General features: G+C 45.1%; 1 protein-coding gene and 1 pseudogene across 7 annotated transcripts in view; both read left to right on the forward strand.

Annotated features, from left to right (window-relative positions):
- WASHC1 (WASH complex subunit 1) overlaps positions 1-14,491 on the forward strand; it is a 74,097-nt gene that overhangs the window by 15,844 nt on the left and 43,762 nt on the right. For 5 of the 7 annotated variants that reach the window (XM_039547538.1, XM_039547511.1, XM_039547522.1 and 2 more), the window contains one exon: positions 3,895-4,048. The exons of 1 other annotated variant lie outside the window; for it this stretch is intronic. In XM_039547538.1, coding sequence (XP_039403472.1) covers positions 3,900-4,048 — 149 coding nt within the window. In that variant the 5' untranslated portion in view covers positions 3,895-3,899. Of the gene's footprint in view, positions 1-2,216; positions 2,347-3,894; positions 4,049-14,491 lie in introns of those variants that run through there. One more of the 7 variants, XM_039547531.1, reaches the window with a different exon arrangement.
- Positions 13,544-14,308, forward strand: LOC120409453 (annotated as a pseudogene).

Consider the following 14,491-nt stretch of genomic DNA (forward strand, 5'->3'; position numbering starts at 1 on the left):
GCCTCCCTTTTCATAGGGCTCTGTGTCCTCACAGCGTCTTTCTGGCCAGAGAGCCCCTCCAAACGTGGAGAAGCCCTTGTCTGGGTTTTTGTGTCTGAAATAGGCAACCTGGGATCTTGAGACCTAAATCAGGTCTGTCTCTCCTGGGCTCTGGGCTCGTGAGCTGCTATTTAAGAGGTCTCGGGTACCATGAGAGCTATGGTGGAGTGCAGCCTGCTGCAGGGCCTAATTACAACCTTATTAATGCCTTTTTCATCACTTCCTTCGAGCCTTCAGATGGTGATTAAACCTATTTATAGGGCCAGAGTTCCTTAATATTCAACACAGTGCACCTCTTCCCAATCAAATCAGTAACATCTGCATCTCTGATTGCTGCTTAATAACATTGTAGAACATGGTTAATTAAAAAAGGTATAAATAGACTTTTTTCATCCTCTAACTTTTCAGAGTGTTTTCCCCTCTCTTCTGCCATCCAAATAAAACTTTACACAAACTGAGGAAAGGTTGGCTTAGCAGAGGGAGCAGGGAAAACCTCTTGTCTTTATCACCTGTGGGTCAATGGGAATCCATCCTGCGCTCCCACCAGGGTTCGTTATCTGGCTTCTGCTCTGCTGTTGAATCAAATTTCAGCCCCTCTAACTCACACCAGGAACAATAATCCATGATGCAATAAAGAGAGAGTTCAGTATAAAAGCAATTTCAGAAGCAGTTGCCACATTTTAAAGACTACACATTAATTTCTAAATGTCTAATCACCCATGAATGTTCCTTGGGGGCTTGATAGATTCACCTGGCTGCTGGAAGTGGGCAGTGTGACTGCTGCTGGCTCCAAATGGCTAAAATTTCTGGGCTGCTTAATGTTCCCTGCACCAGACACTGCATGCTGGGCGTCACTCTTTCCCCTCTCCCAACCAGAAGACAATCTGTGCTTCCCCAGCGGTATGCCAGGAAAGGACTAAATTTAAAGCCTGATACGAACCAACTACACCAGAGCCAATCTGGCTTGACCAGAGCCCATCGGGTTGTTTACACGCCTGACCCAACACTTTTGTAGTGTGGTTTGCATTGGGTTGCAAGGGTCTAGATGCTGGCCTGGATTCCATTTTCTTTACTTTGTTTCCTCCATGGAGCCACTGGGGCTATTTAATCCCTGGCCTTGCTGCCTGCCTCTCTCATGGCCCGCTGCCCACGCCAGCTCTGCACCATGCACTTGAAGGACAGCTGGTTCCCCCTGCCCCTGGGCCGCTCCCCCAACATGTGTCAGCGCCACTGCCTTAGTTTCAAAGTTACAACACATCAGGGATACCTCCCTCTAGCAAAGGGAACATTCACAAATTGAGAAAACAAAGATAAACTAACATGCCTTGCCTGGCTGTTACTTACAAGTTTGAAATATGAGAGACTTGTTCAGAAAGATTTGGAGAGCATGGATTGATGTCCTGTCCCTCTTAGTCCCAAGAGCGAACCACCCCCAAAACAAAGAGCACAACAAACCCCCCCCCCCCCGCGCCTCCCCAAAGATTTAAAGTATCTTGTCCCCTTTGGGTCAGGTGTCAGCCAGGTTACCTGAGCTTCTTAACCCTTTATAGGTAAAAGGATTTTGATGCCTCTGGCCAGGAGGGATTTTATAGTATTGTATACAGGAGGGTTGTTACCCTTCCCTTTATAGTTATGACACTGGCAGTATGGGCTTTTCACACCTTGTCCCACTAATCTGCATCTCCTGGAAAGGGGTGATGGGAGCTGGACAGTAGCCCTTATGGCTTCTGAGTGCCAGTAACTTGATTCAACTTGTAATATTAGCTTTTTTTGTGTTGACGCTTTTCAATTGGAAACTGGACTGAGGCAATCAATTAATTTTATACAGATCTCTGAACAAATCATATTTTAAGTTTTCCTAATTCTTGTTGATGCTTATGATGTCTGCCTTGGCCTATTACCCTACAATGGTGAGATGGCTCAGTGCTTTTATATCTCTGGATGTCAGCCTGTCACCTCACTGTTTGGCTGACAAAGTCGAACAATTGCGGAAGCAGAAGAGTTGAAGTTGAGTTATGCTCAGTAAAGCGATCAAAAAATGTCATCTTGCGGTTAGACTTATTACTCGTCTGATAATTCCATATCAAACTTGCTAGGCTTATAAATTGAAATAATTTCCTGTCCATCTGCAGAATAGGTTTGGTTAGGAGTGTGAGAATTGATGTGTCTCCTACTTCAAACATCATCAGCACTAATCATTCTGGATTCAGAACTTGGCTGATAGCCCTGCCTGTGATGCCTGAAACAGAACAGAATTGGTCTTGCTCCTCTAGAGTCGTCGGCAGTTTCGATGGCTGGACTTGGCTGGTTAGTTTGCTAACAAAACTAAGGTTGTGACTACAGAGAGACACCTCTGTTCCCCACTTCTTTTAGTGAACTTTCCCCACAATCAGATTTGGTTACAGTAAAATGGAAAGTGACTCCACAGAATTAAAGAAGGTGTTTCCTTACCATATGTGGTGGGAAATCTTGGATCTGAGGGAACAAATTCAGAACTGATGTGTAATTTACCCATCAAGAAGTGACTAGAGGGAAGAGTTATTTGGTGTAACTCATGTGTTGTGCAGCTGAAAGATGATTTGAGGTGTGTGCAGCGACCACTTTCATTTATCTCTTTATATCCTCTTATAAATTGTTCTAACTGTCTCTTCAGGCTCTTGCTGTGTAAGTTACCCATCATAGACTCTACAGATATGGTAATTGCACCACCTAACACATCCCTTCTGAATTAGGCTCCAGGAGCAAATTGGGGGAAATTCTCCTGATAGCGTCAGAGTGTGTGGTCCCGAGAGCGTTCTTTGCACAAGACTGGTCCCTGAACAAGACTGTGTGAAAACTGTAATATCTCCCAGTACCAGCAGAGGGAGCACAAAGGCTAAGGGTTTTTTTTACTATCTTCTTTCTAATAAACTTAATTTTCATCCCACATTAGCATCTTTTTGAATTTTAATGAGTTAATACTTGTATTATGGCCCCAAGTGCAGTCTGGGTCCCATTGTGCTGGGTGCTATACAAACACATTGAGACAATTCTTGCCTCGAGCTTATTACAATCTAAATAGACAAGACACACAAAGGGAGGAAGCTGGAAACAGATATGGGGTGAAGTGATTTGGCCAAGGTCACAAAACAGGCTAATGGAAGAGGTGAGATTGGAACCCAGGTCTCCTGACCCCTAATGCTTTCTCAATTCGACAATACTACCTCTCAAATAGTAATAATGAGTAGACTTGGCTTCCATTTTCAGTGTGCCCAGAGAAGCTGGTTTCTGTAGTGATTCCCTCTCTCTGGTTCCTGGCAGTTTTTTCTTCTTGTATGGTGAACCACGGCAGACCCTCCGGAAAACTACAGGAGCAATTCAGGGTGACACCAACACATTTGGCTAATTACATGAAAGAGACTGTTGCACATTTCTAGATGGTACTGTTCTAGGATGTGCCTAGCTTGCCCTTTCCTTCACAGTTTCTGGGTGTTCTCTCTCATGTCTGCCTGAGGGCTGGTCTACACTGGGGGGGAGGGATCGATCTAAGATGCGCAACTTCACGTAGCTGAAGTCGAAGTATCTTAGTTCGACTTACCTGGCCGTCCTCACAGTGGCAAGCCGACTGCTGCGGCTCCCTCGTCGACTCCGCTTACTCCTCCTGCTGAGGTGGAGTACGGGCGTCGATTTGGGGATCGATTTATCGTGTCTAGACGAGATGCGATAAATAGATCCCCGATAGATCAGTTACTACCCGCCAATCCGGCGGGTAGTATAGATGTGGCCTAAGTCAAGGAGAAGAGTAAAGATATAAGGTTCCTGGGATGAGATGGAGCTGCATATGCTGCAATTACCTGTTCACACTCTCTCCCACAGGCACAATGGCTACAGTGACCCAGAAGCACTTCTTGGAAGGGCAGACTTACTCTGTCCCTCTGATCCAACCCGACTTGCGCAGGGAAGAGGCTATTCATCAGGTTGCAGATGCACTTCAGTATTTGCAGAAAGTGTCTAGTGATATCTTCAACAGGTATGTTGCTGTCACACAGGGAACTGGGACTGATGCTGAGTGCCAAGCAGGAGAAAACCAATCCTGCAATAAGACTTTGACACTGAAGGGGGCCTTGGAGAGCCACCAGAGTTCCAAAGGGGGTGGGGAGGGCCAGATGTACCCCAGCAAAAATAGACTGAGTTCAGGTTTGTTCAGTAAGATTAAGGCTAAGATTGTGTCATGATATTTTTAATAGGGCTGTCAATTAACTGTCGTTAATGCCTGCGATTAACGCACAGCACAATTAACGTGCATTAATTGCAGACCCTCTGGGCGGGAAGGCAGCAAGAGCTGCTCCGAAAATCTTTTTTGGTCAGGTGCAGTAACACAGGCTGCCACCAGAGGACGGGAAGAGACGAGGCTACAGAAAGCAATGTAGTTCTCATCCCCGCATTTTTAAAGTAAAAACTAGGGCTGTCGATTAATGGGAATTAACTCACGTGATTAACTCAAAAATTAATTGCAATTTAAAAAATTAATCACGATTAATTGCACTGTTAAACTATAGAATACCAATTGAAATTTATTAAATATTTTTGGATGTTTTTCTACATTTTCAAATATATTGATTTCTATTACAGCACAGCATACAAAGTGTACAGGGCTCACTTTGTTTTTTTTATATATATATTTGCACTGTAAAAATGATAAACAAAATAAATAGTATTTTTCAGTTTACGTCATACAAGTACTGTAATGCAATCTCTTTATTGTGGAAGTGTAACTTACAAATGTAGTATTTTGTTGTTACATAACTGCACTCAAAAAACAAAACAATGTAAAACTGTAGAGGCTGCAGTCTATTCAGTCCTACTTCTTGTTCAGCCAATCGCTAAGACAAACAAGTTTGTTTACATTTATGGGAGATACTGCTGACTGCTTCTTATTTACAATGTCACCCGAAAGTGAGAACAGGTGTTTGCATGGCACTTTTGTAGCCAGCGTTGCAAGGTAGTTACATGCCAGATATGGTAATCATTCATATGTCCCTTCATGCTTCAACCACCATTCCAGAGGACATGCTTCCATGCTGATGAGGCTTGTTTTAAAAAAAAAAAGCGTTAATTAATTTTGTGACTGAACTCCTTGGGGGAGAATTGTATGTCTCCTGTTCTGTTTTACCTGCATTCTGCCATATATTTCACGTTATAGTAGTCTCAGATGATGATTAAGCACATGCTGTTCATTTTAAGAACACTTTCGCTGCAGATTTGACAAAAGGCAAAGAAGGTACCAATGTGAGATTTCTAAGGATAACTACAGCACTCAACCCAAGGCTTAAGAATCTGAAGTGCTGTCCAAAATCTGAGAGTGACAAGGTGTGGAGAATGTTTTCAGATGTCTTAAAAGAGCAACACTCCAATTTGGAAACTACAAACCACAATACAAGAAAAACAAACTGCTGGTGCATCTGACTCAGATGATGAAAATGAACATGCGTCGGTCCGCTGTGCTTTGAATCGTTATCGAGCAGAACCCGTCATCAGCATGGATGCATGCTGACCCCCCTCCTGCCCCGAGCCCCATGCCACCCGGAGTTGGGGCTGACCCCACCCACCCCAATGCCGCCCAGGGCTGGGACTGACCCCCCCATCCCGAGCTAGGGGGCTTTTCTTCCCCTCCCCCCCCCCCCAGCTCCGTGCCTCCCCCAGCTGAGGCTGATGCCCCCTCAAGCTCTGCACCACTCAGGAGTCATCTCTGAAGCCAGCACTGCTCGCCAGCAGCAAATTTCTTGACAGCCCTAATTTTTAGTAAAAGTCACAGATAGGTCACGGGCAAAAAAGAAAAATTAATGGAAGCCGTGACCTGCCCCTGACTTTCACTAAAAATATCGATGACAAAATGGGGATCTATGGGTCCCTACACGGCCTGAGGAGGGGAGCTGCGCAGGGACTAGGAGCCACCTGCAGCACCTGGGGACTCTGGTGTACCCCTACCACCTGCCTGGATTCTGTGGCTTCTGCAACCTCCATGACTAAATTGTAGCCTTAAGTGTGATCAAATAGTTGCCTGTGCTGGGTTTGCTTTTAGCATGCAGCAATTTGGTAGCATTTGTCTTCAACTCCATGGCAGGCTGCCACATACTGCAGTGTTATTTCTGCCATAGATCTGCTCGTTTTCTTCTTTTTCACTTTTAAACGGGAAATCTTACTATTTATAATAACTTGCAGTGTCTTTTTCTTGTCTTTTGGTTTGATCTCTACTCAGCCATGTTGGTTGCAGTATGATTCCTCCCTAAGTTTCTAGTGTCTTGTACCTCCTAGTGTGTACATCGTGAGATCTGAGACTGTATTTGAGTTTGCTGTTAAGTCCTAGTCTTTGGTCCCTGGTGAGTTGAATTATTCTGTTAAATAGTTCTTGCAGTGGCTTTCGTGAGGTTGTATTTGCCTAGTATATTTTTTTATGATTTAGATAGATTTCTACTGTCCTTTCTCAGATTGGATTTTATAGCCAGCCTGAAACTCCTCTGGTTTATTGTGCGGTCTAGGCATGTCCAATTCAGGTTGTGGGGTCTCTCTAAATCCATCAATTTGGCTTTGCTTTTTTTCCTCTGGCAGACCGTGATTTCAGTGTTTCCTAGGACATGTTTGGCCTCCGTGCTAATAGCAATTCTTTAGCTGGTGTAGATTCCTCATCTTGAGAGGGTGATAGTATGATTAGGTTATCAACATGAAATGTCTGCTGTCCTCAGAGGTGAAAGTAAGCCGGTACGGTCTGGTACGGCATACTGTCAAGAGCAAGTATGCCGTGCTGGACTGGACCAGCTTCTGTGGCGGTGATTTAAAGGGCCCAGTGCTCCGGCCGCTGTGTGGAGCCCCGGGCCCTTTAAAGCGCTGCCAGAGCTCCGGCAGCCGGGCTCAAGTGGGGATTTAAAGGGCCCGGTGCGCCGGCTGCTGCGGGGAGCCCTGGGCCCTTTAATTTGCCCCTGAGCCCCGGGGATCCCAGCCACCTCTGCAGCTGGGAGCGCTGGGGTGATTTAAAGGCCCTAGGGCTCCCAGCCACAGCCGGAGCCCCAGGGCCTTTAAATCTTGAAAGGCCCCACCTCTTCCGGTTGAGGTCACGCCCCCGCTCAGGACTCCGGCAGTACCAGTAAGTCCTTAAGTTACTTTCACCCCTGGCTGTCCAATGTAATTGTGTCACAAGAGTCTTGGGTGCAGGGATTGCTCCAGTTGAGCAATTGAATCACTGACATGTAGGCTGGAATGGATAGACCTGAGGCTTTGTTCTCTCTTACTCCTTGCACTGTGGGAGCTCTGTGGGGTTGGGGAGGTTAGAGGGAGCTCTGGAGGGGCCAGAGACATGCAGAGGGGAGGTCTTATGGGACCCCAGTGGGTGGCAGGTGGGGTCTCTGTCTGAAATCCTTATTCTGTGCATGAATAAAGCTATCAGCTAACAGGAGCTGTTCTTTCATTTCTGTACTTGCTGTTTTGTGAGGCAATGCTCTGTAATTTCCTTGGGGATGAGGGCCCGCTCCTTAGCATGCAAGTCACTCACAAGTCCTGAACACTGACTGTGACACTGCTCCCTCACTCTTCAGTGCGCTCATGACTTTTAATTACTAATTTTTTCCAACAGCAGAGGAGACTTCATTGGGCCCTTTGTTTGCTTTGCCTTTCTTCTGAGGTCTCTGCTCTCCAATATAATTAATAATGATTTAGTAATTATGCAGGCGTCTGATTAAAAGTTCCCCAACCTTGGGTGTTCTGTGCCAATCAAGAGAGAGAGGCTTTCAAGGTGAGAACTTTGCTACTTAGAAAAAGTGGCCTCTTCTCTTCCCTGAGATAAGGCAGCTATATCTCCTGTTTCCAGGAAAGAGCAGCCTTATCGGGAGGAAGCTGCCTGTTCTGAACTGCAAATCACCAGCTCACTGTGATGGGGGGAGAGAAACTTGTGCAATATAGCAGGTTCAGCTGAGTGTGTCAAGCTCCTTGCATTTGTGGTGTGAGAGAGACAGAAATGTTGTTGCTATGTTGTAGTAGCAGATTGCTTGGTACTGCACTTCCAGGAGTGGCAAGGGGATCTGTATAACTGTCTGAGGTGAAGTGGAAGGAGGTCTGAGTTTTTCCCCACCCCTATCCATGTTATGTGCTCTAGTGTCTGCTTTGAATTTTAACCGGATGATGACATGAATACCAGATGAGGATTTCTTCTGGTTAAAACAATCTACCTTAGGAACGATCTTCCTCCTGAAGGCATTTATGCTCTCCACCCTCGGGAATATGTTGCCGATGATACAGAAAGGGCACCAGTGATGTGATGAGGGCTGTCATGGACTGTCTAGGTCTCACATAACCCTGGGATAGGGGCAGAGGAGGGGCATATGCTGGGTAGGTTAATGGAGGCCAGGGGCTGCCACAGTGAAAAGGACATGTGGAGTTAGCCTCCTTGAAAAGGGCACAAAGGACATCTTTGAATTTTGGGAAGAGGGAGAAAGGAAAAGGGAAACTTCTTGCGGCTTGGGAAGGTTTAGGAACCACCACATGTAACAAGTGCAGAAAATTTGTGCCTGTTCTCTCCTTTGCAAATGTTCTGTTCTTGACTTTGGCTCTGGTAAACTACTTATTGGTGAAAGCATTTCTCATGGTTGACTAATCTGTAAAGAGCCAAAGGGATATGTGGCTGGGGTAATCTGTGGTCAAGACCTGTAGTTCTCCCATTCACAGATAAAGATTTTTAAGGTTAGTTTAATGCTAGTGAAAGATGTTTGACAGCCCTAGAGAATAAGCCCTCCTATCTTCAGAACAGGCAAAGCATTTGGGGAGAGGGAGGGTTCCTGTGTGAAATACAGCATGTGACTGCAGCAGCAATATCTGATCTGTCCTGTCCTTGGATTGTGACCAAGAAGCACCATCTCCAGGGAATGGGTAGGAAGCTTGGCCTCCATGACTGGTTGAGACCTTAGTGATTTGGTTGCTGCCACTAGGGAGGTGATGTTACTGTGTTGTTGCAATCGGGTGCTTACATTGGTGAGACACATTTAAATGTTAGACACAGGCCCAGCTAGGTTGACACAAGGTGACTTACTTTGACCTAACTTTGTAGTGTATATCAGGCCTGAGACCCACCCAGGGCTGCCTCAGATAGAATACACCAAACTCAGGTGTGCTGGTAGTGTTTGCTATAGATGCTAGGCCCTAAACTGGGACAACAAGCTCACTTGTCACTTGAGCTGTCAGTTTCTGTATTCTGTCACCAATCTTACTAACAGTCCAGTCCCCTTCAGAGGATTCCTGTCCTCTTGATGCCAGTATTCGTGGGTTTGCTGGAGTGAGAGGCTGAAGCTATAGTTATCAGGACCATATTCCAGTTTGATGGAAGTTTTATTCTGTTGCATGTTAGCTAGGAAAGGAGTTCATGTAATTAGCCCACCGTGGAAACTAGAATGCAGGCAGCATTCACTGCTCGATCAGGGCTCAACAGTTTAGAGCAGGGGGAGTCAATTTTTTTTTATTTATTTTTTTTGGCAAGGTCCAAATTTCTTGGTCGAGGTCCAAACTCTAGAGAAAATAATTATAATAAAAAATAACAATAATGACAAGTAACTAAAAATTTCAGGTTCCGTTCAAAAGCGTTTGGCGGTCTGGATTTGGCCCACGGTCCGCCTGCTGACTACCCTCGGTTAGAATTATATGTTGAAGGGTGCTCTTTTATGCTTTTTTTAAAAAGTCCTTATATCATAGGGCTTGGCTACACTGGAGAGTTGCAGCGCTGGTGGTGGGTTTACAGCGCTGCAACTCACTCACCGTCCACACTTGCAAGGCACATACAGTGCTGCATCTCCCTGGCTGCAGTGCTGGCTGTACTCCTGCTCTGCCTTGGGTATAACTGTTGCAGCGCTGGTGATGCAGTGCTGCTCCGCCAGTGTGGCCACCAAAAGCGCTGTAATTGGCCTCCAGCAGAATTTTCCCATAATGCTTTTAACTACAGAACTCTCTTTGTTTTGTTATGATGCCTCTCTTTGTTTTGTTGTGAACTCGGGGCTCCCGGAGCTGCTTATCTAAAAAACAAACACAGCTCCTGTTTGCTGTGAATGAGGCAGGCAGGGGGATGAATGTCTACAGCTAGTGTTTGCTTTAGGAGAGAAACAGCATGGCGGGGGAGGGGGGGAGTCTGTCGGAGCAGCTGCTTATCTGGTCTGCAGGCTGTTTGCATTTAAGAATGAATGAGGCGTCGGGGAAATGGTCAGAATTTGTAAGGCAGGGAGCTAACACAGTGTCGGCTCCAAAAATCCCCCCCCTCTCCCCCATGCTCCCTGTCACACTCCACCACCCCCCTCTTTTGAAAAGCACGTTGCAGCCACTTGAACGCTGGGATAGCTGCCCATAATGCACCACTCCCAACATCGCTGCAAATGTGGCCACACTGCAGCGCTGGTAGCTGTCAGTGTGGCCACACTCCAGCGCTTTCCCTACACAGCTGTACGAAGACAGCTTTAACTCCCAGCGCTGCACATCTGCAAGTGTACCCAAGCCCATAGTCTTCAGATTCTTACTGATCTTGAAATGTCAGGAGTCTAACTCTGGGGCAGCCAAAGAGAGCTTCTAATACTCTCCTCAGGAACCAGAGTGACTGCCTACAACACTTGATTAACAAGGGGCCCTCTTCTTCTTTTCCTAATTACTGTCCCCTGTATGAGGCCTTGGATTGGAATCATCTGCCATCATTTCTGCCACTCAGATGCTATTGGCGATGCAATTCATCTGACTTTGGCACGTTTCATTGCTTTTCTGATGGGCTTTTGGCTGTCTGGGACTTCTCTGTGAGGAGTTAGCTCTTCTCTCAAGTTATGGAGTTTTTGGTTTCCTGCTAATGTTTGTTGGGGTGGGTGTGGTATTTTGTTTTTGTAGTGGTTTTTTTTGCAGAGCTTGTTAAACTCCTGTGATACACACATTCGCTATTCAAACTACTCCCTGATCTGGAGCATATACCTCAGGCTTGTTACTGTAGTATAATGTGTAGAGAATCAGATAAAAGCCAAAATATTCTAAAATCCCTAAGTTACCTTATTTGAATTTTTACTGCCACAACATTTACGTTAATTTTGGTCTGGAGCTTGCTTGTCATGTCCTGGCTTCCTCTGTTTCCCAACAAGAAATTCTAACATTTCTTAAATGCACACACAGAAGAAAAGTTTAACACTTAAAAACAAACCCAAGCAAGTTTCTGTTTGTTTGAATGTCCTTATTCCCTCCCTATTTGCATGGAACAGGATTTTGAGAAACTTGAGAATTTTTTCCCATACAAAATTATAACTTCAAAGAAATTAAATATACTTGAAAGAGTTTGTAGATACTAGAAACTTTAGGCTGTTATTTCAATCTGAGAAGAACTTTTATTTTAACGTTAAAAAGGAAGTGATGGAAATATTAAGGTTCTTTTGAGGCCTACTGAGAAACAATAAGAATGATATAGAACAGCCTACAAGCCTAGGGAGGAAGTGGAATGGGTGGAGTCATTGGTGATTGGGGAGATGGGCATTAGCTAGTGGGTGGATTCAGCTGTTATTGAATGTTGAAGAGGAGAATGGGTGGAGATGTGAACTGTTAGGGGATTTGGTTGGTTAGGATCTAGAGCAGGAATCGGCAACCTTTCAGAAGTGGTGTGCCAGGTCTTCATTTATTCACTCTAATTTAAGGTTTCGTGTGCCAGTAATACATTTTAACGTTTTTAGAAGCTCTCTTTCTGTCTATAATATATAACTAAACTATTGTTATATGTAAAATAAATAAGGTTTTAAAAATGTTTGATGCTTCATTTAAAATTAAATTAAAATGCAGAGCCCCCCCGGACCACTGGCCAGGATCCGGGTAGTGCGAGTGCCATTGAAAATCAGCTCGCGTGCTATAGGTTGCCTACCCCTGATCTAGAGATTTCTGGAAGGCGGGCAGAGGATTTGATGTATACAGGTAGCCTAGTTCTAGCGTAAACTTAGCCACGTCTACACTGGCGCATAGGTTGGTATAACTTACGGTGCTCAGGGGTGTGAATAATCCACACCCCTGACTGATGTATGTTATACTGACCTAAGTGCCAGTGTGCACAGCACTATGTCGGTGGGAGAGCTTCTGCCACCAACATAGCTACTGCTTCTTGTGGGAGGTGAAGTAATCAAACCGACGGGAGAGCTTTCTCTGTTGGCCCAGTGTCTTCACCACAAATTCTACAGCTGCATCGGTGCCGCAGTGGCACTTCTAGTGCAGTTAGCTTCACTTTTGAATGCATTAGGTGTGTGTTTCTCCTGTTAACTGTAGGAAATGTGAAAGCTGCTGATTAGTAGTGGAAATGGTGATAGGCAGATGTTTGGCAATCAGTAAACACTAAGGCTATGGCTACACTTAAACTTCAAAGCGCTGCCGCGGCAGCGCTTTGAAGCGCTAAGTGTAGTCAAAGCGCCAGCGCTGGGAGAAAACTCTCCCAGCGCTGTCCGTACTCCACCTCCCTGTGGGGAATAACGGACAGCGCTGGGAGCGCGGCACCCAGCGCTGGGGCTTTGACTACACTGGCGCTTTGTAGCACCGCAATTTGCAGCGCTGCAGAGGGTGTGTTTTCACACCCTGCTGCAGCGCTGCAAATTTGTAAGTGTAGCCAAGCCCTAAGAATTTATTACAGTGGTGCATCCCCTTCCCTGGCTCCATGTGAGCGAGGATCTGGGGAATACTTCATGCATATCAGAAGCTCTAAAGCACTGGGGCGAGGGTCGGGAGGATGGGAACACCCACTCAGATGAATGGAGCAGTTCACATGTTTCAGCTATTGTTTCAGGCTGTATTCCTCTCCAGGGGTATTCTCAATCAGCTGAGAGCATCACATTGAAATGAATGGGCCACATCACATCCTTCCAAGCCTCCTATGCTGCAGATGAATATGCAGAAGGAGCCCTTTATCTCCATCATCCCTCTGTCCTTCCTGTTTAAAGGACAACACTTCTATGTGCTCTAAAATCCACATGCTTGCATGAATTTCCTTGAAATTTGCTAGGCTTCATGGGAGTGCAGAGTGAGGTTTATGACCCACATTTGGGGTCATTTGAGCCAGAGTTCAGAGATATAAGATCCTCCCCCCCCCCCAAAAAGCAATTTTTTAACATTTCTAGGTGTCTTCCCCCCACCCCTGTTAAAGCAGCACTGGAGATCAGTATCGCTGTGATGGGTCAGAATCATCTCAGTTGGTCTTTTTTTATTATTTATTATTTAAGCCAAGGTAGTGCAGGGCACCCACTAAGTCTGTGTGGGACCCAAATTATGAATGGTATTTAAGAACATGTTGACTTCTTTGCTAGTGTAGTGTATAGTCTGGAAGGATTACAGTGCGCATGCGCCAATAAAATAAAAAACCATGAGAGGGTGTCTATACAGCTGCTTTATGCTTTTCCGGCATAATGCTGATGCCATTGCCCCTGCTGAACACCCTGCCGCTGATGTTTCTAGTCCAAACCTTTGGACACCTGTGCAATAAAGATTTAGTAACTCCTGTTGCTTATACGGACTACACCTATGATTACCTAAAGCACACGTAGAGGCCCCAATCGCAGGATCAATAATCCTAGCAGCAGTGTTACTTAAACTAGGGGGATATGGCATTATCCGTATAACAATAACACTAGCCCCACCGTTAAAAATGCTCTCCTACCCCTTCATAATACTTGCACTATGAGGAGTAATCATAACTGGCTTTATCTGCCTACGCCAAACAGACCTAAAATCATTAATTGCTTATTCATCCGTAGGTCATATAGGCTTAGTTATCGCTGCAGCACTAACACGAACTGAATGAGCATGTACCGGAGCCATCACACTTATAATTGCCCACGGTTTAACATCATCAATACTTTTCTGCCTAGCCAACACAAACTATGAACGAACCAATAGCCGAACACTACTTTTAGCCCGAAACATACAACTACTACTACCCTTAATAGGACTATGATGATTCTCAGCTAGTCTGACCAACATGGCCCTTCCGCCAACCATTAATCTAATAGGAGAACTAACCATTATTGTCTCACTATTCAATTGATCAAATACTACAATCCTAATAACAGGATTAGGAACCCTACTAACCGCCGCCTATACCCTATACATACTAATCACCACCCAATGAGGAGAAACCCCTTCATACACAAAAACAATCCCCCCTACCCACACACGAGAACATCTACTCATAATACTTCATATACTACCAATAGCACTACTAATAGCAAAACCAGAATTAATCCAAGGCACCTAAACACCTTGCATCGTTAATATAGTTTCAAAACAAACGTTAGACTGTGGCTCTAAAAATAGGAGTTAAAATCTCCTTATAAACCGAGAGAGGTATTATACAATAAGAACTGCTAACTCCTATATCTGAGACTAACCACCTCAGCTCCCTCACTTTTAAAGGATAGAAGCAATCCACTGGTTTTAGGAACCATTAACC

This window comes from Mauremys reevesii, linkage group 1, assembly GCF_016161935.1.
Source record: "Mauremys reevesii isolate NIE-2019 linkage group 1, ASM1616193v1, whole genome shotgun sequence".
NCBI lineage: Eukaryota > Metazoa > Chordata > Testudines > Geoemydidae > Mauremys > Mauremys reevesii.